At 45.8% G+C, this 24,636-nt stretch overlaps 1 protein-coding gene across 2 annotated transcripts in view; it reads left to right on the forward strand.

The window, feature by feature from the left end:
• Window positions 1-24,636, forward strand: part of LARP4B (La ribonucleoprotein 4B) — an 87,619-nt gene that overhangs the window by 51,682 nt on the left and 11,301 nt on the right. For both annotated transcript variants that reach the window (XM_088025831.1, XM_088025830.1), the window contains 9 exons: window positions 3,147-3,225; window positions 5,743-5,879; window positions 11,578-11,681; window positions 15,291-15,401; window positions 16,837-16,890; window positions 16,976-17,185; window positions 19,806-19,912; window positions 20,417-20,668; window positions 21,658-21,703. In XM_088025831.1, the coding sequence (XP_087881957.1) occupies window positions 3,147-3,225; window positions 5,743-5,879; window positions 11,578-11,681; window positions 15,291-15,401; window positions 16,837-16,890; window positions 16,976-17,185; window positions 19,806-19,912; window positions 20,417-20,668; window positions 21,658-21,703 (1,100 nt within the window). The remainder of the gene's footprint in view (window positions 1-3,146; window positions 3,226-5,742; window positions 5,880-11,577; window positions 11,682-15,290; window positions 15,402-16,836; window positions 16,891-16,975; window positions 17,186-19,805; window positions 19,913-20,416; window positions 20,669-21,657; window positions 21,704-24,636) is intronic.

Consider the following 24,636-nt stretch of genomic DNA (forward strand, 5'->3'; position numbering starts at 1 on the left):
TCTTTACAGACCGGTTTTGTCAGGCAAGGACGTTCTCCTGTGGGTTTGGGCTGATGGCGTTCCCTCTGCATTTGCAGTGGTAATGGGTTGGAGCTGGGTCACAAGGCTGCTGCTGGGTCTGCAGTGGAGTCTGCGTTCAGTGGGCTTGTTAGCGGGCTGGGGATCTCACCTGGGCACTCGGAGCAGGGATGATGGATGTGTCTCCGGGTGGGCAGAACTGCTTGTGGACTGTGGTGCAGCTGGGAGGGGCTGAGGCCAAGTCACAGGTGCGCTTCAGGACTCGCTCTCAGCCTGAGGTTGGCTGGCCTGTCTCTAGGGGCACTGATTGCGGGCATTTTCCATTGGGACCCTGGGCCAGCAGACCCGCTCAGAGACTGGCTGGAGGGTGGCGGCAGCCCACTTCCAGGGCCATGCAGTTGACTGGACTGCAGCCCAGAGGGGCTGGGGCTGGGTCGTGGGCCACTGTGGGGTACACAGGCAGGACTGAAGTCTGCGCTTATGACCCGGGGCTCAAGCAGGCAAGGCTCCTCCTTGGCAGACGATGCTGGGGACCAGACCAAGCCACACAGCGCTGTAGCTGAGTCCTTAGGGGGCAGAGCGTTTCTGGGTCTGTTACTGGTGCCTCTGGCCAGCCAGCTGCCTGGATGCAGGGCCTGGCTTAGCCTTGGACTGCAGCCAGGTCTCAGTCTCCTCCCTGGATGCCAGAGCTCCCATTGGGCATTTCTGTCTGAGGACGGATGCCGGATTGTTGCCGAGGCACCTGAGTGGGGACCTCCTGCTCCACCATCGTGTGCTCGTGGCACTCCCCCTCCGCTCCCAGCTGTTCTGCTGGCTGTGCTCTGTCTTGCCTAGAAGCAGACGACCTCATGCCTGTGTCTTAATTGGGAGGGCCGGAGCTGTCCGAAGAGCACACCCTGACACCTGGATGTCTCACACCCTCTGTCTGTGAACCCTCTACTCCTGTGTTCACAGGGACCCTTCCTCAGCTGTGTGAGGAGTCTTCCACATAGTTCTGTCCTCTCTTATGTTACATGAGACTGCCTTGGACATCCTGTCTCCCCCCACCAGAACTCTCCAGAAGCAGCGTCTGGACCAGCTGCCTCTTTGTGCTCACCTCCTCTGCGCCCTTAAGCCCCGTCCAGGTGGACTCTTTCCCCCGCCTCATCGCCAGCACTGCCTTTATCCGGGCTTCCAGTGATGTGGTGCTGCCAGACCGAGCGGGGAACCCATGTCTTCCCTCACCTGACCTTGCCGTGTCCTCTGTTTCCCGCTGACTCGATGCCCTGTCTCCCTCGCCCTGTCTTCTCAGTTTTCCTTAGGAGATTGGCCTGCCCAGGGGTCAGTCTTAGACCTGGGCTCTGTTCTTGGCTCAAGTCTCACCCTTCACCGAGAATAGTCGTAAATACTAGTTTATCCTTGGTTGTTGCACTGGCACCTAACTAGGCTCTTTGCTTCCCTCTTGTGCCTTCACTGTCTTTGTTCAGCACAGAGCAGAGCAGTCATTCCAAGATGTAAATTGGCTTCATGTCACATTTAGGTTAGAATTCTCATGTCCTCGTTGTATCCGGCCTGCTGGATGTGACAGCCACCCTCCCTGCCAGTGTGGCCTCATTCTGTGTGTGTTCCCCTGTGCACTTGTACCCCCTGCTAGACAGTGTGCCCCCCCAGATCCCTGACAGGCCTGCTGTCTCCTCCATCGGGCTCTGCTCCGTGCCTCCTCTGGAGCAGCACCCCTCTGGCTGGCATGTCTGGAGCAGCTCTGGCATGCTCTCCCCATGCCTTGTGGTACTCTCCTTTGTGTCTGATTCTACCTGACTTTATGTTGAATGTTTGTTCAACTGTGGATTGCCTCTCTCACTATGAGCAGAGAGTTTGCCTTCTTTAGGCTGAATAAACAGTGTTGCGAGAGTGCCTGGCATAGAGGAGACAGTACATGTCTGAGATCTGTGGTGGAATGTGAATTTAAATGAGTGCTCAGGAGAGGCCTTTCTGGGTAAAGGAATGACATTAGATTGTGTTTCAAGGGCCATTTGTAATTTCTAGCCTCATCAAGTCCATTGGTTTTATTTTGTTGTTTTGGGTTGGTTGGGTGTTTTTTTTGCTTTGTTTTATTGTTTGCTTGCTTTTGCTGGTTGGGGGTGGATTTTGTTAAAGCTCTATATGAAACAGGCACACGCTCTCTGTCCTTATTTGTTAATAAATGCCCTACTTTGTCCTTACTTTTTGACGGTCTTTGACTTTTTAAAATTTAAGTGTTTCTTAGAAAACTCCACATATAGGATTATGCATATATTTATGTAGAAGTGTATGAAAAACTGTTAGTTCTTCGTGTTTTGGTGCCTTTGATAACCTGGCTGCCTAAAAACAGGGTCCTCAACCTGGTGTGCAGAGTCCAGGGGGAGGAGCAGGGGCCTCACCCCAAACTCCAGTATGAAAATCCTGCTCTCATGGTGTATGGGTGTTGGGGGTGCCAGGGCCTTAACCCTGAGCTCCAGCTCACTGTCTGGTCTGTGACCAGTGCCTCGTGGGACACACGCTCAGATGTCACCCACGGTGCTCTCTGGCATCTTAGGAGACATCTCTGCTAGAAGCTGGTGCCAGCCTCTATCTGCTTACTTGGTATTCTCCCGTAGGGTCTCTGAAGCACAGCACTTCCCACCTGTAGCTTTGACTGCCTGGACATTTAAAAGCAAGTTCATAAGGCTCCAGTGTAGAGACTGCGTAGTCCTTATGCCCTGTGTGCTCAGAATCCCCAGCCTTTATCTTTCTGGCCTTTATTTATCTTTTTCCTTATTTAGTATTCTGTGTTCTTGTAGGCTACCTGAAAGTCCTTTTTGAATTGAGACAAGGTATTAAATAAACTTAACTTTTTTCTGGGAGGGAAAGAAGGACCTCTAAACATTGGTAATAAATCTTACTCCTCAGATTATTTTTGAAACTACTGTTTTTGTTTAAGGGAGAGGGAATTTTAAGTTTTTTGCCTCTGATTTCCTTTTCTTAGTAGGTAAAATAGTGATTTTCTTACTGTCTGTGCACAGTGTAGATGAATTAATATGTATATTGAAAACATGAGAATCACCGTGCTGAGTCATCTGCTCGGTAAATTTTAAGCCGTTTTTCCTGAGTTGATAATTTCTTTTATGTAGGAGGTAATGAGTCTCAGCCGGAAAGCCAGGAGGATCCCCGAGAAGTACTTAAAAAGACATTGGAATTCTGCTTATCTAGGTAAGGATGCCAATGGTTTTTCTGGTACCTGCTGTCTCAGGTGTTCTGCACCAGCTATTATGTACAGATGTGATACTGTGGAGAGGGGGTAGAGGTCTGTTGATATCTTCATAGACGTGGAGAATATGGAGCAGCAGTAGCCTTTTTTTTTTTTCCCCGCCCATGGCTAAAATTTTTTTTTAATTTTTTATTGTTATGTTAATCACCATACATTACATCATTAGTTCTTGATGTAGTGTTCCATGATTCATTGTTTGTGCATAACACCCAGTGCTCCATGCAGAATGTGCCCCCTTTAATACCCATCACCAGGCTAACACATCCCCCCACCCCCCTCCCCTCTAGAACCCTCAGTTTGTTTCTCAGAGTCCATCGTCTCTCATGGTTCGTCTCCTGCTCTGACATACTCCCCTTCATTCTTCCTCTCCTGTTATCTTCTTCTTTTTCTTTTTTCTTAACATATGTTGCACTATTTGTTTCAGAAGTACAGATCTATGATTCAGCAGTCTTGCACAATTCACAGTGCTCACCATAGCACATACCCTACCCAATGTCCATCACCCAACCAACCCAACCCTCCCACCCCCCACCACTCCAGCAACCCTCAGTTTGCTTCCTGAGATTAAGAATTCCTCATATCAGTGAGGTCATGTGATACATGTCTTTCTCTGATTGACTTATTTCCAGCAGTAGCCTTTTTGACATGGTGGGGAACCAAACCGAATCAGCTAGGCCAGTGTTCCCCACGGTTCTCCACAAATTCATCATTATGGTCATTACCCGGGTTGCTTTTTGAAATTCAGAGTCCTGGCCATGACCCCCCCCCCCGCCCCCAATACCACGGAATCAGACTCTGAGGGTGGGGCCTTAGGTCATCAGTCTGACAGACTTTTTTTTTTTTTTTTTTTTAAAGATTTTATTTATTTTGAGAGAGAGGGAGAGTGAGAGAGAGAATGAGCACAAGACGGGGAGAGGCAGAGGGAGAAGCAGGCTCCCCGCTGAGCAGGGAGCCCGATATGGGGCTCGATCCCAGGACCCATGAGACCCTGACCTGAGCTGAAACCAAGACTTGGACGCTTTGACCGACTGAGCCACACAGGTCCCCCCACATTTTTTATTTTATTTTATTTTATTTTTTAAAAAGATTTTATTTATTTGTCAGAGCGAGCGCAAGCAGAGGGGTAGTGGCAGGCAGAGGGAGAAGCAGACTCCCCGCTGAGCAGGGAGCCCGATGTGGGGCTCAATCCCAGGACCCCGGGATCAGGACCTGAGCCGAAGGCAGACGCTTCACTGAGTGAGCCCCCCAGGCGCCCCTTGCAGAGACATTCTTGAGTACAGTGAAGTTTGAGAACACATTTCCCATTCTAGTTCTCCCAGTATGCCAAACCCTACAGTAGCAAATTGTTCTGTGTATGTACCACTCGTATGTTTAGTTGTTCCTTTATCCTGAGTAGTACCTTTTTTCTTGACAAATGGAGTAGAACCTTTAAAGTTCAAAATGGCAGAACGATACATACAGGAAGATGGGATTGGGTTAAATGTAATTTTCTTTGAGTGTGATGATAACTGGTGGGCCATGTGGAAGATTTTCTCTTAGCAATGGAGATTTTTCAGGTGTTTCTTTGCGCCTGCCTTCAGACTTTCACAGAGTGTCTGAGGAGGGCCGCTGTAGAGACTGTGGGGCTGCATGGAGGGGAGGGGCGGGTACCCCAGCTTGCCTTCCTGGCCCACACCTCCCCAGTTAGGCCCTGGCACACGGCCTCAGGGCATGCTCTGAAAGGGAGAGCTGCTGCCCTGAGGCTGTGAGGTGGAAGAAGGGAGTCTGCACCTCACACAAGCTCCGCTCTGTCCCTCTTGCGCTACCTGACAGGTGGGGACAGAGCAGCATTGCCCTCTGCGGATCTTGGAGACTGTCCTTGGCCTTCCTTGGGACCACTGTCTGTGTTGAGATGTTCTGAGCACATTGTCCTGTTTGTGGAGGCTTCTTACTAGGAGCATCACCATAGGCCAGAACCCCAGCAAGTGGCTCACCTCCCGCCGAGCTGCTGGTGCCTGCAGCTTACCTGCCGTGACCCTGCGGCTGTGTTACTGGTCACGTGTCCTCCTCTGTCATTCTGGCCGCACGTGTTCCAGGTGGCACGGGAAAGCGCAGCAGGCACGTGGGCACCAGCATTTCCTGGCCTTTCCATAGCTTTCTTAGCGTTGTGTTCTTTCAGCTGGATTGTCTTAACCTAAAAAACTGTGTTTGTATTTTTAATAAGTTACTCAAGCACTTTTTAGAACAAAGATAAGCTATAAATACATTTTTAAGGGATTACCCACTCATTCATTGTGACTGTAAAAGGTGCACTATGCTTTTGCTCTCCCAAAACTTCCCCTAAGGTCAGAGAGCTGACAAGAAACAGATGGGGTTGGAAGTCTGATGTAACTCTGAAGCAGTGCCATGCCTTGCTCACCCTCTTTGGAAGCGTCCTTTTAAAGAAGGAGTCACTAAAAGCTCTTGTCTTCTTTCTGCAGGGAGAACCTTGCTAGTGACATGTACCTTATATCGCAGATGGACAGTGATCAGTATGTGCCAATCACCACGGTAGCTAACCTGGAGCACATCAAGAAGCTCAGTACTGACATGAACTTGATCGTGGAAGTGCTGAGGTGTAAGTAAACGGCGGTCTGGGCGGGCGCGTACGTGGTCTTGCAGCCGTGTGGCCCTTCAGGTCCATAGCCAGTCAGGTACTTGAAGGCAAGTGGGGTCTTCCTTCACCTTCCTGCCTCTCTGGCTGGCCCCCGTGTCTGGTGAGGGGCGTCGATGGGCTCCGTAACTCAGACCCCGCGTATCCCAGGTCACAGGGAGCGGGCCTAAGAAAAGCTGCCACAGAGATGACTGCTGGGGTGTTGGTGAAAGGAAATGACCGTCTTTGATGGAAAGTACAATGCGTTTTCATTAGCATTCCAGCAACAAAAGGGGTTTCTTTAAATTTCAACTTCCTGCTAAAGTTTGAAAGGTGAAATAGGACTGGTTTTCTTTAAAAGGGTATTGTGAGCAAAGTTGTTTCTTGGACATTTGGCAGTGTCAGAGGAAGTTTTAAACATTACATCAGACCTGCAGGGGTGCAGGGACTGTGGGCCTTTAAGGGTGAAGCGCCTGCAACCGAACCACTTTGTTGTGTGATTTTGAAGACACCATTTGACCGAGGTCATAACTGACATCCAGGGGGCTGCGCTGAGTGTGTGTGCAGTGCACGGCTGGGTCAGCGTGGACCTCGGTGGACGTCTGCGAGACCATCACTGCCCACAGTTTCTGAGAGCCTTTGTACTGCTTCCAGTCCTCCCTGCCACCCAGGATGGCTTCCCTGGGGATGTTTTTGAAATTCAGTGTACAGTATATTGGATATCTTTTTAAATGGGATTGTTTTTAATTATAAAAAGTCATTTTCGGTAATAGGACTGCAAGTACCAGGTGGATTATTTCTGTACTCTCCCTTCTCAGGGCTGCGCTGAGTCCTTCACAAAGAACACAGCATACATTGTGTCCCCCTGCCCCAAATATTTCTAAATGAGGGGACATCCGTCACGCCAGAATTAAAACCCCATTTCCCCATGTCAGCACTGTGACTTTCTGTCACTGACACTTAGACAGCAGTGCTTCTGCACTCTCCCTGGCGTGGCTGACGGGTAGTGATGATTTTTTTCTTGTGTGCATTCGACTTCGTAGAAGAATAGGTGAACGTCCTATCTTAAAACTTAGTTGGATTTCTGTTCGCAAATAAAAGTTCTCTACTTTCTGTTCCAAGGCAGATTTTTTAAGGTCTTTAAATTACTGTAGCAGATATTGAAGAGAAGGAGCAAACATAATCTATGAAGTTATAACCCCTGTCCCGAGATAAGATAGCTTTATGCTTTCCAGCATTGCTTTGTTTTTGACACTCCAGAACAGAAATCTGTTTGATGGATCGGTTGAGTTTGGTTCTGTCTGATCCACTTACGAGGGCCAGTGGCTTTCTGAACGTAAAAAACACCATCCAGTTAACGTTCTTTTGTTATTGTTAGGAATCCCAGATGTAGTTATTTCTTCCATTCCTTGGAAACTTGGCTGCCCCGTGGATGATTTCTCGGTTGATGCTTGCTGGCTAGGAGTCTTCAGGCAGAGCGCGAGGATGTTGAATTGCCCTGTGTCCTGTGTGGTTGCTGCAGGGAGCCGCTTCTCCCCGTGGACCCACAGCCCTGCCACCCTCCCCACCCTTCTTCTGCCTTCCCTGCCAGCACCGTCTCGGTGGGCGGTCGGTCTACAGTTGTAGTGGTAACTCCTATCCATCTGCCTTCAGCTCTTGAGTGTCTGATTGCTTCTTTTCACTCCAGTTGTAGACAGAAATATATGTGCATATGTAACAACCTAATGAACAGAATGTGGTTAGCATATTAGTTGTAGTTCTGGGCAGGGTGACATAAATAAGCTTCTGTGAGCAGTGATCTCCTGTTTAAATCTTATTCCCATCCCCAAAAGTGCCTCACATAGAACGTTAGATACACAGTAGACACTTGGTAACATTTTATTTTAATTTGAATATTCCCTAGTACAACACCAAAACTCTAGTGTTGATTGAATTGCATAAATTATGTTTTTGTGTCATAATACATGTGGTACGTAGTGCATGGTACAGAATGTCTGATTCAAATGCTTTGTTTTTACACTTTAAATATAGTTGAAATTGCTAATTTAAAAATAGACTCAGATATAAATACACTGTGATGGAGCCTCACAGAGAATATACTAGAACAGATAAAACGAACGAGGCTACATTTTCAACAAGAATTCATTTTAAAATCGTAATGCTGAATACAAAAGCCTATTTTACATATGTACAAAATGATAAAACATCTGTGTAGAGTTTAGATATGAGTAAAATAGATAGAACTCTGCTTTTCATGGGCTCAGAGGTCCAGGGGTAAGAATACAAAGAGCTGAGTGGGTCTGACTCTCCTGACTAAAGGTGAACGTTACAGGGGCACACAAACTGGGGACAAAACCCGGGGATGAGAGGCACGGGGAGTTTCACCAATCCCTGTTTGTTGTTTTGTTTTTTACAGCTTTCTTGAGGTAGAATTTACACACCTTAAATTACATGTGGTTTACATGTACATTTGTTAAATGATGACATCTTTACACCCGCGGAATTACTGTAATGAAGATAATGACCATACTGTCACCCCTGAGAGTTTTTGCTCCTGCTTCAGGCAACTGCTCATCTGCTTTGTGTCGCTGTACCTTAGTCTGCATTTTCTGAAAACTTTATGTAAATGGAATCAATCATGTAGTAGGCTTTTTGGGAGGCAGGAGGGTCTGGTTTCCTAAAATTATTGTTGAGTGTATCAGTAGCTTACAGCCTTTTATGGCTGAGTCCTATTCCATTCAGTAGATAGACCACATTTGGTTTATTCACCCTGCAGTTGATAGACTTGGTTATTGCCAGGTTTTGACTACACATAAGGTGCCATGAGCATTGGTGTGAAAGTCTGAGTGTGCGCAGAGGCTTCCGTTTCTCTCAGGGTCAGTAACTGGGATGGTATGGTAGGTGTATTTTAACTTGTGAAATTGCCTGCCAGTCTCCAGAGCGGGCTGTTGAGGCCCCCATTGCTCCACACCCTTGCAAGCACTCGCTGTGCACAGGCATTTTACTTGCAGATTTTCTAGTTTTATCTCATTGCTGTTTTAATTTCTGTTTGCCTAATGCCTGGTGACACTGAACAATCTTTTCATGTGCTTGTTTGCTCTCCTTTTATCTTTGATGAAATGTCTGTTCGTGTGCCCTCCACTCCATGTTTTTATTAGTTTCCTTACAGTTGAGGTTTGAGGGGGTGTGTGTGTGATTTGAAATACTGTATTATCTATGTCCTGGATATAAGCTGTTAATCAGGTATATGATTTGCATTCTCCTGGTCTCTAGCTTCTCTTTTTTTATTCTGCTAGTAATAGTAGTTTTTGAACAACACAGTTCTGAATTTTTTGTATAGTCCAATTCATTAATTTTTTTCTTTTATGGATCTTGCTTTTGGTGTTGTATCTAAGAAATCTGTTCTTAATCCAGAGTCATGGAGGTTTTCTCCCAGAAGTTTTATAGTTTTAGGGTTTATATATTTAGGTCTGTGGTACATTTTAAGCTAATCTTTGTATGCGGTTTGAGGTATGGATCTAAGTTCTCTGCCCCCTGACACGTGGGTATGCAACCGTTCCAGCACCGTTAGCTGGAAGGACTCTCCCTTCTCCACTGAGTTGGACTTGGTGCTGTTGTCGGGATCATCTGTCCCCACACTGCGGGTTTATCTCTGGGCTTTGTGTCCTTGATCTGCTTCTCTGTTTTGACACCTGCACTTCAGTGTCTTGATCACTCTGGCTTTGTAAGAAGTCTTCAGGTAGGTGCAGAGTTTCCCAACTTTGTTTTGGCTCTTTTAAGTGCTTTGTGTTTCCGTATGAATTTTAGAATCAGCGTTTCAGTTTTTCAAAAACATTTTTATTGGGATTGCATTGAATCTGTAAATCAGTTTGGGGAGAATTGACATAACAGTAGTGAACACAGTATCTCTCCGTTTATTTACATCTTTTATAATTTTCTCTTGGTAATGTTCTGCAGTTTTCAATGTACAGGTTGTCCGTATCTTAACAGATTTATAACTATTTCCTGTTTTTGACACAATTTTAAATGTTTTTATTTCAGTTTTCCATCAGTGCTAGTATGTAAAAATACAATTCTCTTTTGTATGTTCATCTTGTGTACTAAAACTCTGTTAAACTCCTCAATTCTAATTTTTTGGGAAATTTTTTCAGATTTTCTACATAGAAATAAGCTTATTGCCTGTGAATGGAAAGTTTTACCTCTTTATACCCAGTCTGGGTGCATTCAGTTTCTGTTTCTTGCATTATTGCCTTGGCTTAAACCTCCAGTACAGTGTTGACCGGAAGTGGAGAGAGTCGGTGTTTTTGCTTTGTCCTGTCTTCAATAAGTGTGATGCTAGATGCTGACTTTTCCTAAGTAAGGAGGTTTTCCCTTCCATTCCTAATTTGCTGAGAATTTTTTTCAGGAATGTTGGATTTTGCCAAATACTTTGTCTGCATCTGTGAGGTAATGGTATGTTTTTTTTTGTTTTTTAGTCCATTAATGTGAATTACATTGCTTAATTTTCTGTTGGTAAACCAACCTTTCATTACTGAGATAAACCCCACTTGTCATGATTTGTTACTATTTTATATATTGTGGGATTCGATTTGGCAAAATTTGGTAAGAATTGTTGATCTGTGTTCACAGGGATATTGGTCTGTAGTTTTCTCGCTTTGTGTTTTTGTTTAGTTTGGATATCAGAGAGCTGCTGGCTTCATAGGTGGAATTGGAGTGTACTCTCAAGTACTTTGGAAGAGTTCGTGCTGTAGAACTGGGTTTTCCTCAACTGTTCGGGTTCTCTAGGGACACCATGTGGCCTTGAGTCTTCCCTTCTCTCCTAGATCTGGGTCTCTGTTGGTGACTGTCGTCTTAGAGCGAGCTCTGGTAGCGTGTGTCTTTAAGGATGTTTCTGTTTCGTGTAAGTTGTCTAACTTAATGTTCTGTTAGCAGGAACTTTTTCATGATATTCCCTTAGGGTCCTTTCAATACTAGTAGAACCTGTAGTGAAGTCAGTCTTCATTCCTGATGTTGGTAACATGTCTTTGTGGGGGTGGACAGCTCTGAGCCCTGATTGTGGTCATGGTTGTGTGTGACTGGAATCTATACATGATACGGTTTCACAGACCTGACACCAAAACAGAACATCACAAAAAGGAGTGTGTGTAAAAGCTCGTGAGGGCTGAATTCCGCCTGTCCCTGTGTTAGCACTGTTGTCCCAGCACCACCCTCCTCACGTAGACCGTGGGCTGCGACTGGTGGAGGGTGTCACCGCTGGGAAGAGCTGTGTGGGGCGCACGTGGCACCTTGTTGTGAGTTCAAAGTCAGAAGTCGTAATAGGACAGAAAATTATTTTACATTAGGGGCTCATAGAAAAGAACAAGCCAGTAGCTCTTGAGTTGTGATCTACATGTTGGTTGGGCTGTTGAGAATCCTTGTTTCATGGTGTTAAATTTATTCTAGCTCTTAAAGGACTTTTTAAAATTCCTGTGCTCCTTAGTTTTGAGAAATTAACCTGAGGGATGGGTGTAAAACCTTCTGATGGTTTGTGTTACGGTATCCCACTGTATACAGGTGTCTTCATTGTGTTAAGTAAATATAATGTAGCACATCACACTGGAGTGTCTATATTATGTCATAACTAGAATGCAAATGATTTATTTTAATATTTGTATTTTACCATTCATTTTTCTTCTCTTTGTAGCTTTACCTTTAGTCCAAGTGGATGAGAAGGGAGAAAAAGTAAGGCCAAATCAGAGTCGTTGCATTGTGATCCTGCGTGAAATACCTGAGTCCACTCCTGTAGAAGTAAGTCTCCTTGGAAGGGCGGTTGGACCTTTTTTGTAGGTTTTTGTTTATTTCTGTTTACTTACTTGTTTTTTAGAGGGTGTATTGTAAAGAATACTGATAGTAACACTTTCTTCCCAGGATTTACACACTGTTAGTTACAGTGTGATTCATTTGTAAGAGTGGTACTCAAACTTTTTGGTCTCAGAACTCCCATTATATACTTCACATTAAAAAATACTGAAGAGGCAGGGAAGCCTGGGGGGCTCAGTCGGTGAAGCGTCTGCCTTTGGCTCAGGTCATGATCTCAGGGTCCTGGGATCGAGCCCCAAATTGGACTCCCTGCTCGGGGGGCGGGGGGGATTTGTCTGCTTCTCCCTCTCCTTCTGCCCGCTTGTGCTCGCTCTCTCTCTCTCTATCTCAAATAAGTAAAATAAAAAAGAAAAGGACCAACTTAGGCAGTAATTTTAGGAAACCACAGTATTTGATAGTGTCAGAGTCATGAAAAGTCCTCTACAGTTCCTGCTTTGCTGTACAGTCTGTTAACTGTCCAGACGCTTAAACTGAGGTGCGTTGTGTATTGAAAACCTGGCGGTTGTACAAGAGCCTTTGTGCGAGGCTCCGATGGAGTCAGCTCTTGACCTGTGTAGAGCGTGGTGGTTCACTGCTGCGGGGACTCTTCTTCGAGACCCCAGGAAGTTTGCTTTGTCAGTCACGGCGTCTTCCCTGAGGTGTAGGCCCGAGGGACTCAGGCCGCGTACATTCTCAGAGCCGTCCCTGCAGAGGAAATCGATTAGTGTGTGTGTGCGGGTGTACGAAGGATACTTCTTGGTGTAGTGTACCAAAGGTGAGCTCAGGTTCTAACAAGCCTAGGACAAGAAATTACACCCTTCTTGAGTATGGCATTGTTCTAGCAAGTTTTACTTTCTGTTCAGCTGAGGCTATTTTTACTAGTTCTATATTATATGTGAAGAAAAAGAAATTAGGAATGAATTTTTTGTCCTTTTTTTTTTTAAGTGTCTAAATATGAAGTATCTTACTTCTTTCTACCAATCTGGATGTCTTTATTAACTAACAATAATATTTAACACATAGGTCCTTTGAAATATTTGTAAGGACTAACCAAAAAGAATTTTCTACTTTTAGCTGCAGACATTGATCTTGGTATATTTATATTATTCCAAACGGCACACCCTATGTCTGTTGTAAAACTTGAACCGTGGAAGTTTTTTAGTTTTTTTAGTAAAGTAAGAGTTGCACAGAATGGGGTGGGGGAGGTGGTCCAAGCTGAATGAGAAGACAGGAAGCCTGCGGAGCACTGAGCACACAGAGCCCCTCTGCTCGGGCTGGCGCCCCCTGCCCCGGGGGCTTCAGAGCACTCTTCCTGTTTCAGTGCAGCCCTGTGCTTGTCAGTGGTTGGAAAACTCTTTAAATTGTAGTTCATTTGGTTGATTAATAGTCTTTCTTTCATAAAATGGCCCCAATCCCCTGGTGATGCTTTGAATCGACTGTGGGGTGAGTGGCGCCGCCCCAGGGTTTTGAGTGGACTTCCTGTGGGCTGCCTGGAGTTGGGGCCTGCTCTTCTGAGCCAGGCTGCAGCTCCCCCTGCCTTCTGAGTGGGGAGCTTGGGTCGCTCCCCTGTGAGTGATCAGGAGTGGGCTTGGGTGTAAGCTGGCCACCTTGCTGCCCGTTTTCTCTTCGTCCCGTTCCTCATTTTCCTTTCTTTCCGTGCCTCCCTTTCTACTTGGGTTAAATTCATTATTTTTGTCTCCATTTTTGGCTTACTAGATGTAACTCTTCGCTTCAGTGGCTGCTTTTAGGGTTTGCAGTGACATGTCCAGCTGGTCCGCATCTGCCTGTAGTTAATAGTGCCCCACTGCTCCCCCTTCCGAGGCTCGCTCCACTTCCTGCGCCCGGCGGGCACGCTGTGTAGCCCGAAACCACACAGTACTTGGTTATGTTTGCTTCCAACAAGCGAGTTTTCTTTTCAAGAGATTAAAGTAAGAAAAATGTGTTTCCTATTTATCCAGCATTTACCATTTACAGTGCTTGCCATGCCCGTGTTCAGGTCCACACTTCCTTCTGGCCTCCTTTCTGCCTCTTTCATCCTTTATTTCTTGTGGTGCGGCTCTCCTGGCAGGGAGGTTTTTCAGCTTTTGTGTGTTTGAGAAATTTTTTTTCTTTTTTCTTTTATTTATTCATTCTTTTTGAGAAAGTCTTTATTTTGCCTTCATTTATGGAAGCCGTTCTCTCTGGGTGTAGAACCCAGGATTACAGGCTCGTGTTCCCTTCCTGTATCTAAAGATGCTGTTTGCCTGTGTTCTGGTGCGCGCTGTTTCTGGGGCTGCTCTGTCACTCTGCTCTTCGTTCCTCTGCATGTCGGCACGGCTCCCTTTTTCTCAGTGCTTTGAAGATCCTAAGCCATTTGATGGTGATGCCCCTTGATGTAGCTTGTGAGTTTCTTGAACTTGGAAGTGTCCTGAGCTGTTATTTCTTCATGCACTTTTTCTCTTCTCCCTTCTCTTCCTTTCAAAGTTCCTAACTAACTGCTAATGCAACATAGTGCATTTTTCATTCCAGAAGTTCTTTTTGGGTCTTTGTTTCTTTCCTCTTCCGTGTCTCTATTTAACATGCTCAGTTTTACCTTTTTGAATATAGGAGACATATCTAAGAACTGTTTTAATATTCTTGCCTTTTTATTCTATCATCTATATCCTTTCTGGGCCTAATTTGGTTGATTTTTTTTTCCCCTTCAGGTCTTTTCTGTTTCTTTGTGCGCCCGGTAAATTTTGAATGGATGCCAGGCATTTTGGATTTTACTTTATGGAGTACTAAATGTTTTTGTATTATTTCCCGGAACTGATGTTGAGCTTTGTTTGAGGTTCAGTGTGACCCTTTAGGAGTGTTGTCAGGCGGAAGTAGGGCCACATGACTGCAGGGCCTGTTCTTGCCCATGCCAGAGCAGTGCCCTTCTGCACACTGTGCCTGAGCCCCTGTGCATTGGGAGTGTTTTCTGCTCGGCTCGGTGGGGGCAGACACACCCCCTGTCCCTGTGAGTGCTGCAGCTGTTCCCTCTAATCATTGCAGGGGCTGTTATGCATGCTGTGCCCTGGGAGACCCCGTGAGAGCCCTACATGTGTGCGGCCAGGTCATGCTCACCTCCCTGGCACTGGGGGCCTGTGGGGCCCCCATGGGTACCCCAGGCTCACATGCCCTGCATGGCCTGAGCTCTGCTGTCTAAAACTGTTCTTTCATATAATTTGTTTCAATGGGAAGGTAAATCTGGTCCATCTTGGGCAAAAACAAAAGTTCAGCTAATGTTTAAATTTCTCTCACCACCACCTCATTCCCCAGTTGTGTAAGTTTACCAGCTTTCTGGTAGAGTGATAACGATATTTTCACATTAATTTAGCTTCATGGTACCTTGGTGTACGAAGAAAAGCTATCGATAAGTTGTGGACTTATTTTCTGTGCCAGTCGGCTCCTCAGCTCTTCTGAAAGAGGCTTACTAGCTGTCCATATGTTGGACTCTGTCTAAGGATCTGTCCTTGAGTGTATGCGTCATTTCTACTTGGTAAGGACAAACGTGGCGTAGTCAAGAATTAATTTCTACATCTCTATTTCCTGTAGGAAGTAGAAGCACTATTTAAAGGAGACAATTTACCGAAATTTATAAACTGTGAATTTGCCTATAATGATAATTGGTTTATTACATTTGAAACCGAAGCTGATGCACAGCAGGTAAGCTGTTCCCAACCCCGTGGAGCTCAGCGTTACCCATACTTCACAAGTAGTACGTGGGGGGGGGGGGCACTAAATTGGGGCCTGGAGATTACTACTGCATGGTGGTCCTAAGTTTGATTATAAAATGCAGAGGAAATCAGGTTAGAGAAACTGAAATAGGTGTTGGTGAAGACAGTTTTGTAGCAGTAAAGCATATGACATTATTTTCTAAGGACATGTGAGACAAGCAGCCCATGAAAATGAATTCTGTTGTTTCATCTGGGTAGAGAAAGTTAATATTTGGAAAGTGTTCTGGGAAATTTGAACGTAATTTTAAGTTTCACAAGTCATCATTGTGTGTATGTCAGATAGTTGAAAAGTCCCTGGGGAAGCTCTGTGAGGAGATGCAAGGAGTGAAGATGGGGTCTCCCTGGCCTAAAGGGTGGAATCTTATTTGGGGGAAACATTAACGTGCTTCCAGGAGTGCCAGTACAGTTGACCCCTGAGCGGCAAGGGAGTTGGGGATGCTGACCCCATGCAGGGAGGAGTCCACGTGGAACTATGGACTCCCCACATCTGAACTACTAATGGTCTACCGCTCAGCTATCTGAAGCCTTACTGATAACAGCAACAATCAACACGTTTTGTATGTTGTTTTTATTATATATTGTGTTCTTACAATAAAGTAAGCTAGAGAAAAGAAAATACTGTGAAGAAAATCAGGAGAAAATACGTTCATAGTACTGGTCCTGTGTTTATTGAAAGAAGTCTGCATATAAGTGGACCCTTGCAGTTCAAACCCGTGTTGTTCAAGGGTCAGCTGTACGGTGATAAGTGGTAGATGATGTGGATGCTGGGAAGTTGAGATGAGAGAAACGGCCATTTGAAGGACGGGTTTGAGTGGGGTGGAGGGAAAGGGCACAGGAGGGCAGGGCGGTGGGGAACGAGCAGAGTCCTGTCAGCGGGGCAGGTGCCAGTGCTCCTCACCAGGACGGGGGGAGGTAGGCCAAGGTCAGGGCAGGTGGCACAGAGCCTTCCCAGTTAGGGAGGGCACTTTGGAGAAGGATAAGGAGCTGCAGAAATAACTGCAATCTGAATGTTTCCCTTTCTTGAACTGTGCAATTCCATTTTCAAACTGGGGTTTAATGTTAGGGGTGTGGTGTCCATTATTTTCCCCAGGTCAGGATCCTTAGCCTGTGGTTGTGGGAGGCTTTTGTGGTATCTGTTAATACTAAAAGAATTGTATGCAAATGTTGTTCATGAGATTTTTTTTGCTAGAGGCTCCTTAGCTCCTAGAGGTTCTTTTTTAAGGAATCTGTGACCCAGTGTAGGTTCTGGGTGTTTTCCCTTATATTTTAACTATAACATTCCTTATTCGAGGTCCTGAGTTAACTGTCAGTTCATCTTATTTATAAGATTAACACAGTGGTATTTTGGGTGATTTTGCCCTCAGGCTTACAAGTATCTGCGAGAAGAAGTGAAAACTTTTCAAGGAAAACCAATTAAGGTAAGCAAGACCATGGGTTATACTTTTCTTTACTTGCCAATCAGTTCTTGAGTACTCTGATAGAAATTTCTGTATTCCCAAACAGGCACGGATAAAAGCAAAGGCAATAGCTATAAACACATTTTTGCCAAAGAATGGATTTAGACCTCTGGACATGAGCCTTTACGCGCAGCAGCGCTACACCGCCTCCTTTTACTTACCTCCTGTCTACAGCCCCCAGCAGCAGCTCCCCCTGTACAGCCTGATCGCCCCCCACACGTGGTCGGCAGCACACAGCTATCTCGACCCACCCCTGGTGAGTCCTGTCCTTACGTGGAGCTCGTGCGGCAGGACGTCGTGGACACTGCACGAGGTGCTTGGAAGGATAGAGATGAGGTTGTAGTGGGGGACCCAGGTACACAGACAGTTTGCCATGGTAGAACAGACCTTCCCGTTCCTTTGTGGATTTAAATTTAATTGGGAGATCAATATGCAGCTGTGTACATTAAAAAAAAAACCTTCATAGGCCATCATATTGATCCTTGGCCCAGTCCCCCTGCCCTCCTGTATAGCAGTACCTTCCTAAGCTGTGTAATCCCCAGTAAAACACAAAATGTGATCTGAAGTCTGGGATCCCTGGGTTATGCCTGAGCACGGGGGGCTTGCAAGGAGAGATGCTTTTAAGGAGACAGAGGTGTTTTAATAGACTTTAACAGTTGAGGACAAGTAGAAGACCTACAAGCTTTTTTTCTCACACCAGCCCCAGAGTTGGCTGGCCTGTGTAGTGGATCCAGTCCGCTTTTCTCCAGTTGTGCTGCTGGAGGGGTTAGAGAGGTCAGGTGCACCCTGCCTGGGCACTGGCATGAGCTCGGTGGAGTGTGGGATGTGAAAGTCAGGACTGGTCTGCTCAGCCCCGGCTGCTGGCCTCCCACCTGAGACAGTGGGGATGGACTGATGGACAGGTGCACCCGGGGTTGCAGGGCAGCTTTCTTTGGAACCAGAGAGAGGGAAGGTGGAGGGTGTGGAAGGTCATGGTCAGAAAGCAGGAGTTGAGTTTTAATGACTTTGAGGATACGGCTGTGGACCGAGTCAGGGCCAGTTGTGTGGGGCTCGGGTCAGGTGGGGGATGTGGGGATGTTATCTGGGGCTCTCGTTACCACTCATGGTAGAAAGAGGATGTTGACTGAAGGGGGTGAGCTGGGGAGAAGAGCATCGCCTCAGCTGGGACGGCTGGTGCCTGTTTCATGACAACACGTAAAGACATGTCCGTGAAAGAAGGTGGCCTGGAAGAGACAACGATGTCCATCAAACGGGCAGTAATTGAAGAAATGGGACCGAATACTCTGGAACTTATAATTAGGGGGTTATCGGGTGTTATGTCCTTTCTGTTGAGCTTATCAGAAGGGGTGGGAGGGAGAGGGGCTGCAGGAGAGTGGGCAGCGTGTCCCGAGGCACTAGGTGGGGGGTGGCATTGTGGGGATCTCTGAGCTGACCCAGAGGCTGAGGCGGGGAACTGGGAGACAGCTGTACAGCTTTTAAATGGGCCCTGGGGCATGTGGTTTTGGCCCGTGGCTTATGGGACGCGAGAAGGGCAGATGGGGAAGGGTGAGGAGAGGTCCTCTGGGGCGCTGGCAGAGCCCCAGGGTCTAGAACCACCACAGTGCAGGGGAGGGGGCAGTTAGCAGACAGGTGCTGGCCTTCAGAGTTGCTTCTCTCTTCAGAGGGAATCCTGATAATGCACTACTTTTTTGAAATCTCTGCTACTTTCTGTAAGTGTGCCCACGGCCATGTAGCCTGATATATGATGAGAGAACCTTCAAGGGAGATAGAGTCCTTAAATTCTTGTGTTGAAGAATTTCTCCGCAAGGAGGCTAGCCGCCACGCTTGTGCTGTTTAGTTCCTCTTGAGTCGCTTCTCTCATTTCTCTAATCGGCCCCGTATCCGTCCTGGAGCAGGGGCCGGGCTGTTGGCACCTGAGGTCAGTTGTCTGGCCATCGAGGAGGGTTCCTTTGATCCTAGTTTGGGGGGGTGGGCACATTTTTGCTTGCTTTAAAGCATACTGTGTCATTTTGAGCAGATGTGAAGATACAGTGCCTGTGAATTCTCAGCAAGTCGTGTTAAATTATTGGGTTAGGAACTGATTTATTTTTTAAACTCTTGAGCACAATTTTGCAAATACCAGAGTTGTGTATGTAAAAGGAAATGATTTGTCATGAGTGATCTTAGCATAGTTTACGATCTTCAGAATCTGGTTCTGGGATGGTTGATCCATTTTTTTTTTTTTTAAGATTTTATTTATTTATTTGAGAGAGAGAATGAGATAGACCGTGAGAGGGGGTAGGGTCAGAGGGAGAAGCAGACTCCCCGCTGAGCAGGGAGCCCGATGCGGGACTCGATCCCAGGAGCCTGGGATCATCACCTGAGTTGAAGGCAGTCGCTTAACCAACTGAGCCACCCAGGCGCCCGGTTGATCCATTTTTAAACAGTCTGACTCTGGGAGCTGTTCTCAAACATACGTCGAGGAGTCTCACGAAGTCCCAAGAGTATCTTTCTGCCCCAAAGTTTACCCTCTGTTGCTTTTTTTTTTTTTTAAATTAGCAATTTTTGGTCCTACGCTGTCCCTAACATCCGTTTTCTGTCACAGCTTGCTCTCAGCTGTAGCCTCTGCACAGGTGTCAGTTAGCTTCCTCGGCAGGCTGCTGTGGGAAGATCACCCGAGTCGGCCCAGAAAAAGGTCTTAGCCCCCAGCCTGGCTCAGGAAATACTGGTCATTGGCAATGATCTAACACCATGTTCTTTTCAGCCTGGGAATATTTTCGGTATAAAATGGAAGACAGTGTCAAGAAACAACCCAGGCAACCACAAGGTGCGTACAGTGTTAGCCAATTCCAGGTCTGTCTATGGCTTGTTGACGTGTTTGTTTTTAATGAATCTAGGTAACTCCGTTTCCAAATACTGGATTTATAAATGGGTTTACGTCTCCAACCTTCAAACCTGCAGCATCTCCTCTGACTTCGCTCAGACAGTACCCTCCAAGAAGCAGGCAAGTTCCATGAGTGGTTGAAACGAAATGCCAAAAACGTGGTTGTCTGGGGTTTGTGGTAACGGGTCACTGCCATGGTGTGTACTCGAACAGCAAAGCAGGACAGATGGTGTTAAACCTGGAAATCCTCACCACGTGCATGAGTCACTTTTACTAAGTGAAGAAGCTGCTTCTGATGATCTGTTGGGATTTGTTTGACCAGTGCAGATCAAACTGCTCGAGGCATAGAATAACATGCTGTGAGAGGAACCCCTTAAATGTGTGTCGGAGTGCCTACAGATTGTCTGCAGCTTGTATCTGCATGTGTCTGCCTTTAATGTGGGCTTGCACTGCCACTAAGCAGGACATTGATACTTTACAGATTCGCACTATCAGACGCAGTGTGCATGAACTATTTCTTCAGCAGTGTTTTTATTTTAGCTGAGACATTCATATATTAGCAGTCTCATTTTAGGACGCCACGATCGCATTGTAACTGAATGTATGCAAACCTTTTGTTTACAGGAATCCTAGTAAATCTCATCTACGCCACACCATTCCCAGTGCAGAGAGAGGAGCTGGGCTATTAGAAAGCCCTTCAATATTTAACTTCACTGCAGACCGCCTAATTAATGGTGTTCGAAGCCCACAAACACGGCAGACAGGTCAGCCTAGAACGCGGATACAGAATCCTCCAACCTACACCAAGAGGGAGGTTGGGTCTGGTCGAGTGGAGCAGAGCAGTGCGGAGTCGCCTCCTGGCTTAGGGAGAGGGAGGTGAGTCCTTCAGAGCTGCTGTCAGACAGCTGTGACCTACCTGTCCTAATAAGTTATTAGTGTTTTCAAATTCCATCAATTCGGCATGTTTTATAATTGTTATTTTCAAATACATCGCAGTCGAGGGCCCTAAGCTCTAAGCTCGTTAGGCCATCTTGGGCAAGACTGCTTGTAGGTTTTCTGTAAAGTAAACGAATTAGTCAAGATTATTTCTTTGAACTCCTTTCCAGCTTACACAGTACCAGTGTATTCAGTTGAAATAACAAAGGGATAAGTAAATTAAAACAAATATTATGGAATAGAATTAGCTTGTGGGCTGTTAGGCCACGGAAGCCTGTCCGGAGCATGCCTGTCTGAGGCATATGGCCTCAGGGCCTCCTGGGCCTTGGCCACTCAGTTGGTGTTTGTTGCTTCAGTGCCGGGCAAGGGTGCTGGCCCCCAGAAATCTAGAGCCCTGTGCACGCAGCCAGAAGCTGGGTATTGCTGGTTCCTGGGGCTTGGAAACCCTGCTGCCAGCCGGTGGGTAGCGGGAGGGGGCTGATGAAGTCATGTCAGGGCTGAGGGAGGGAGTGAGAGCACACTAGCCTGCTTCTGGGTCTTTCTACTTTGATGATTATAACCTGATATATTTTCATTAGCAGTGTTTACTAGTTCACCTGTTAGCTCATTGTCTCATTTTATATATCTCATCATTGCAACTGAATGGATATTCAGGTGTTCATGTAACAAAAATTCTAAATGACCACTAGGAAAATTCTGTCAGTAAATGTTTTTCTTTCTTTTTTCTTTTTCAAATCTAGACATTACTTTTAGTCTTTTACTATAAAATTCTTGTTTTGCTTATACTTCCTAAGGTTGGGATTTTGCAATCAAAAGTTAACTGTAACAGATTACAAAGTAAGAAAGACTATGTGTGCACATACATGTGCTCAATGAAAAACCTTCCAAGTGGGAAAAAATTCACAGTCTTTTGCTTTCCTCTTGTCTAGGAAGAATTCCTTTGGCTACCGGAAGAAACGGGAGGAGAAGCTGACAGTGAGTACATTCAGCCCTTGACACTATTAAAAGACTTTTAAACTTAATTTGTACTAAACAAACGTGAGATTTAACTACATGAATGAAGGTTAAGACGTGTGGAGCTTTTCAGAAGAGGTTTTCTCTTAATGTGGTGAGCATCAGGTGGTAACTGACGTGGCAGCCTGAAGAGGAGAAGCTAGAGGCGATTCTGTAGAAGTGCTGGTTGCTGACAAGTCTCCGGCGTGTCGACACCTGGTGTCTCCATGTGCACACTCTGTGCGGTGGGCACGGCTGAGAACCTAGTGTGCACACACAGTGGTCTATGCACACTTGGAGATGAGTTCTGTCTGTGTGGGTAACTGTACAGTACAAGTGAAATTAACTGCACTGAACAGTAGGAATTAATTCATTGGTATTTTTTATTCACAACGTTTAACTTGTATCTCCTATGTAGAAAGCATTACTGCCGGGGCGCCTGGGTGGCTCAGATGGTTAAGCGTCTGCCTTCGGCTCAGGTCATGATCTCCAGGTCCTGGGATCGAGCCCCGTGTCGGGCTCCCAGCTCAGCGTAGAGCCTGCTTCTCCCTCTCCCTCTGCCTTTCCCCTGCCTGTGCTGTCTGTCTCACTTTAAAAAAAAAAAAGAAAGTGGTAACTTAAGGTTGGAACAAACCCAAGAATAAGGGGTGGGCTCATGTGAATGCTGAGTACCTGAGGCATGGCCACATTTCTTGGGGTTACATAAAAGTTCCTCCTATGGATAATGCTTCTACCAAGCTCTGGTGTGGGGATGGATCCAGTGTGTTTCCGCGCGAAGTATACCCAGTTAGTAGCGTGTGTGGACATGTGGGAAGAAGGATGTAGACACTGACACTTGGAGGACTGGAAAGACCTTGAGTAAATTCTTGGTCCAGCCCCCTGAGCCGGTGGGTATGTGCTCTCCCTTTACAAAAGATCTGTTTTCTCTGTCTTGAAAGTACGAATTAGTAGTTACTAAAACATCCATAGTTCTGCCTTGTTGGTCAGTTTAGTCTGGTTTTGGGTGAACCCTTTGGTGAGGTCGTTTATATTGGTTGATTACAGTTGGAATTAATGAATTCCTGTAACATTTGGACTAACAAGAGAGGAGGTCGTCACTTAACTAGTTACCTTAAATGAATTATTCTCCTTGGTTACTAAATTACCTGTAGAGGTGACATTTCTTCCCATTGCCATCTCTGTTACATTTTGTGTTCCTGACTCACGTGGTCTTACCTGTGGCCGCTTGGAAGCCCAGGCATGTGATGCAGGTACATTTCTTAAGGGGAGTGCATCTGTGGCTGCATTGGGACATTCTGGTGACTTCTGGAACTTGGAGACGGATAATAGCGTGTGCTCACTTGGCCCAGCAAGGCTGTGGGACCAGGGCCAGTTCGTACCTCACCTCAGGCCATGCAAATCCTAAAAAATGTTAAACACTGCATTCAAGATCAAACTTCCTATGTAGGCACTGCCGTTCTGTAACTCCTGCATCTAGGCAGTTGCCTGCCTCTTTCGTTCCTAAAAACTCAAGATTTAATAAATTTTTGTGAAGTTTTAATGCCTGGAAATATGGTCTTCTGAAAACCTGGGTTCACCTCAGAAAAATGCAGATGTTTAAAGCCCCAGAGAACTACTTTGAGACTATCGGTCTGTGCATGACAGAGCCTTGCTGAGTTACTGAAGCGTGGAGAGGCTGAGTGGAGTGAAAGGGAGCTTACTCCTGAGGGCACGTCACTCCCGAAACTGAGCTGAACTTCAGGTATCTGCACCATGATAAAGGTGAGAAGCAGGCAGGGATGCCAGAAGGACACAGTGGGATTGATATTTTTAACTTCCTCTTGCGTTTTAGTTATTTTTAAAAGTTTTCAATTCCAGTTACTCAACACAGTGTAACATTAGTGTACAGTGTAGTGATTCAGCGCTTGTGTATGTCACCGTGCTCATCACAGCAGGTGCCCTCCTCCATCCTGATCACCTGTTCACCCACCCCCCGGCCCCCTCCCCTCTGGTGACCAGCAGTGTGTTCTCTGGAGTGAGGAGTCTGTTTCTTGGGTTCTCTCTGTCTCTCTCTTTTCCCCTTGCCATCTGTTTTGTTTTCTTCAGTTCTGCATATGAGTGAAATCGTATGGTGTCTGTCTTTCTCTGACTTATTTCACTTAGCGTAATACTCTTTAGCTCCATCCATGTCATTGCAGATGGCAAGATTTCATTCTTTTTGATGGCTGAGTAATATTCCATTGTTGTATATACCATATCTTCTTCATCCATTTATCAGTTGATGGACAGTTGGGCTGCTTTCATAGTTTGGCTATTGTAAATAAACATTGGGGTGCATGTATCCCTTTGAACTAGTGTTCTTGTATGCTTTGGGTAAATACCCAGTAGTTTGATTGCTGGATCACAGGGTACTTCTGTTTTTAACTTCTTGAGGAACCTCCATACTGTTTTCCAGAGTGGCTGCACCAGTTTGCATTCCCACCAACAGTGCATGACAGTTCCCCTTTCTCCAGATCCTGTTGTTTCCTGTCTTGTTAATTTTAGTCATTCTGACAGGTGTGACATTTTATCTCATTGTGGTTTTGATTTGCATTTCCTTGATGACGGATGATGTTGAGCATCTTTTCATGTGTCTGTTCGCTCTCCAGATATCTTTGGAGAAATGTCTGTTCACATTTTCTGCCTGTTTTTTAATAGGACTGACTATTCATTTGTGGGGTGTTGAGTTTTGTAACTTCTTTATGTATTTTGAATACTAACCCTTTATTAGATACATCATTTGCATATATCTTCTCCTGTTCCAAAAGTTGCCTTTTAGTCTTGTTGATTGTTTCCTTTGCTGTGCAGAACCTTTTTATCTCAATGAAGTCCCAATAGTTCATTTTTGCTTTTGTTTCCCTTGCTTCTGAAGACATACCAAGAAAGAAGTTGCTACT

The sequence above is a fragment of the Eumetopias jubatus genome, unplaced genomic scaffold, assembly GCF_037043125.1.
Source record: "Eumetopias jubatus isolate StellerSeaLion01/CBP00866 unplaced genomic scaffold, mEumJub1_p1.0 scaffold_8, whole genome shotgun sequence".
Classification (NCBI taxonomy): domain Eukaryota; kingdom Metazoa; phylum Chordata; class Mammalia; order Carnivora; family Otariidae; genus Eumetopias; species Eumetopias jubatus.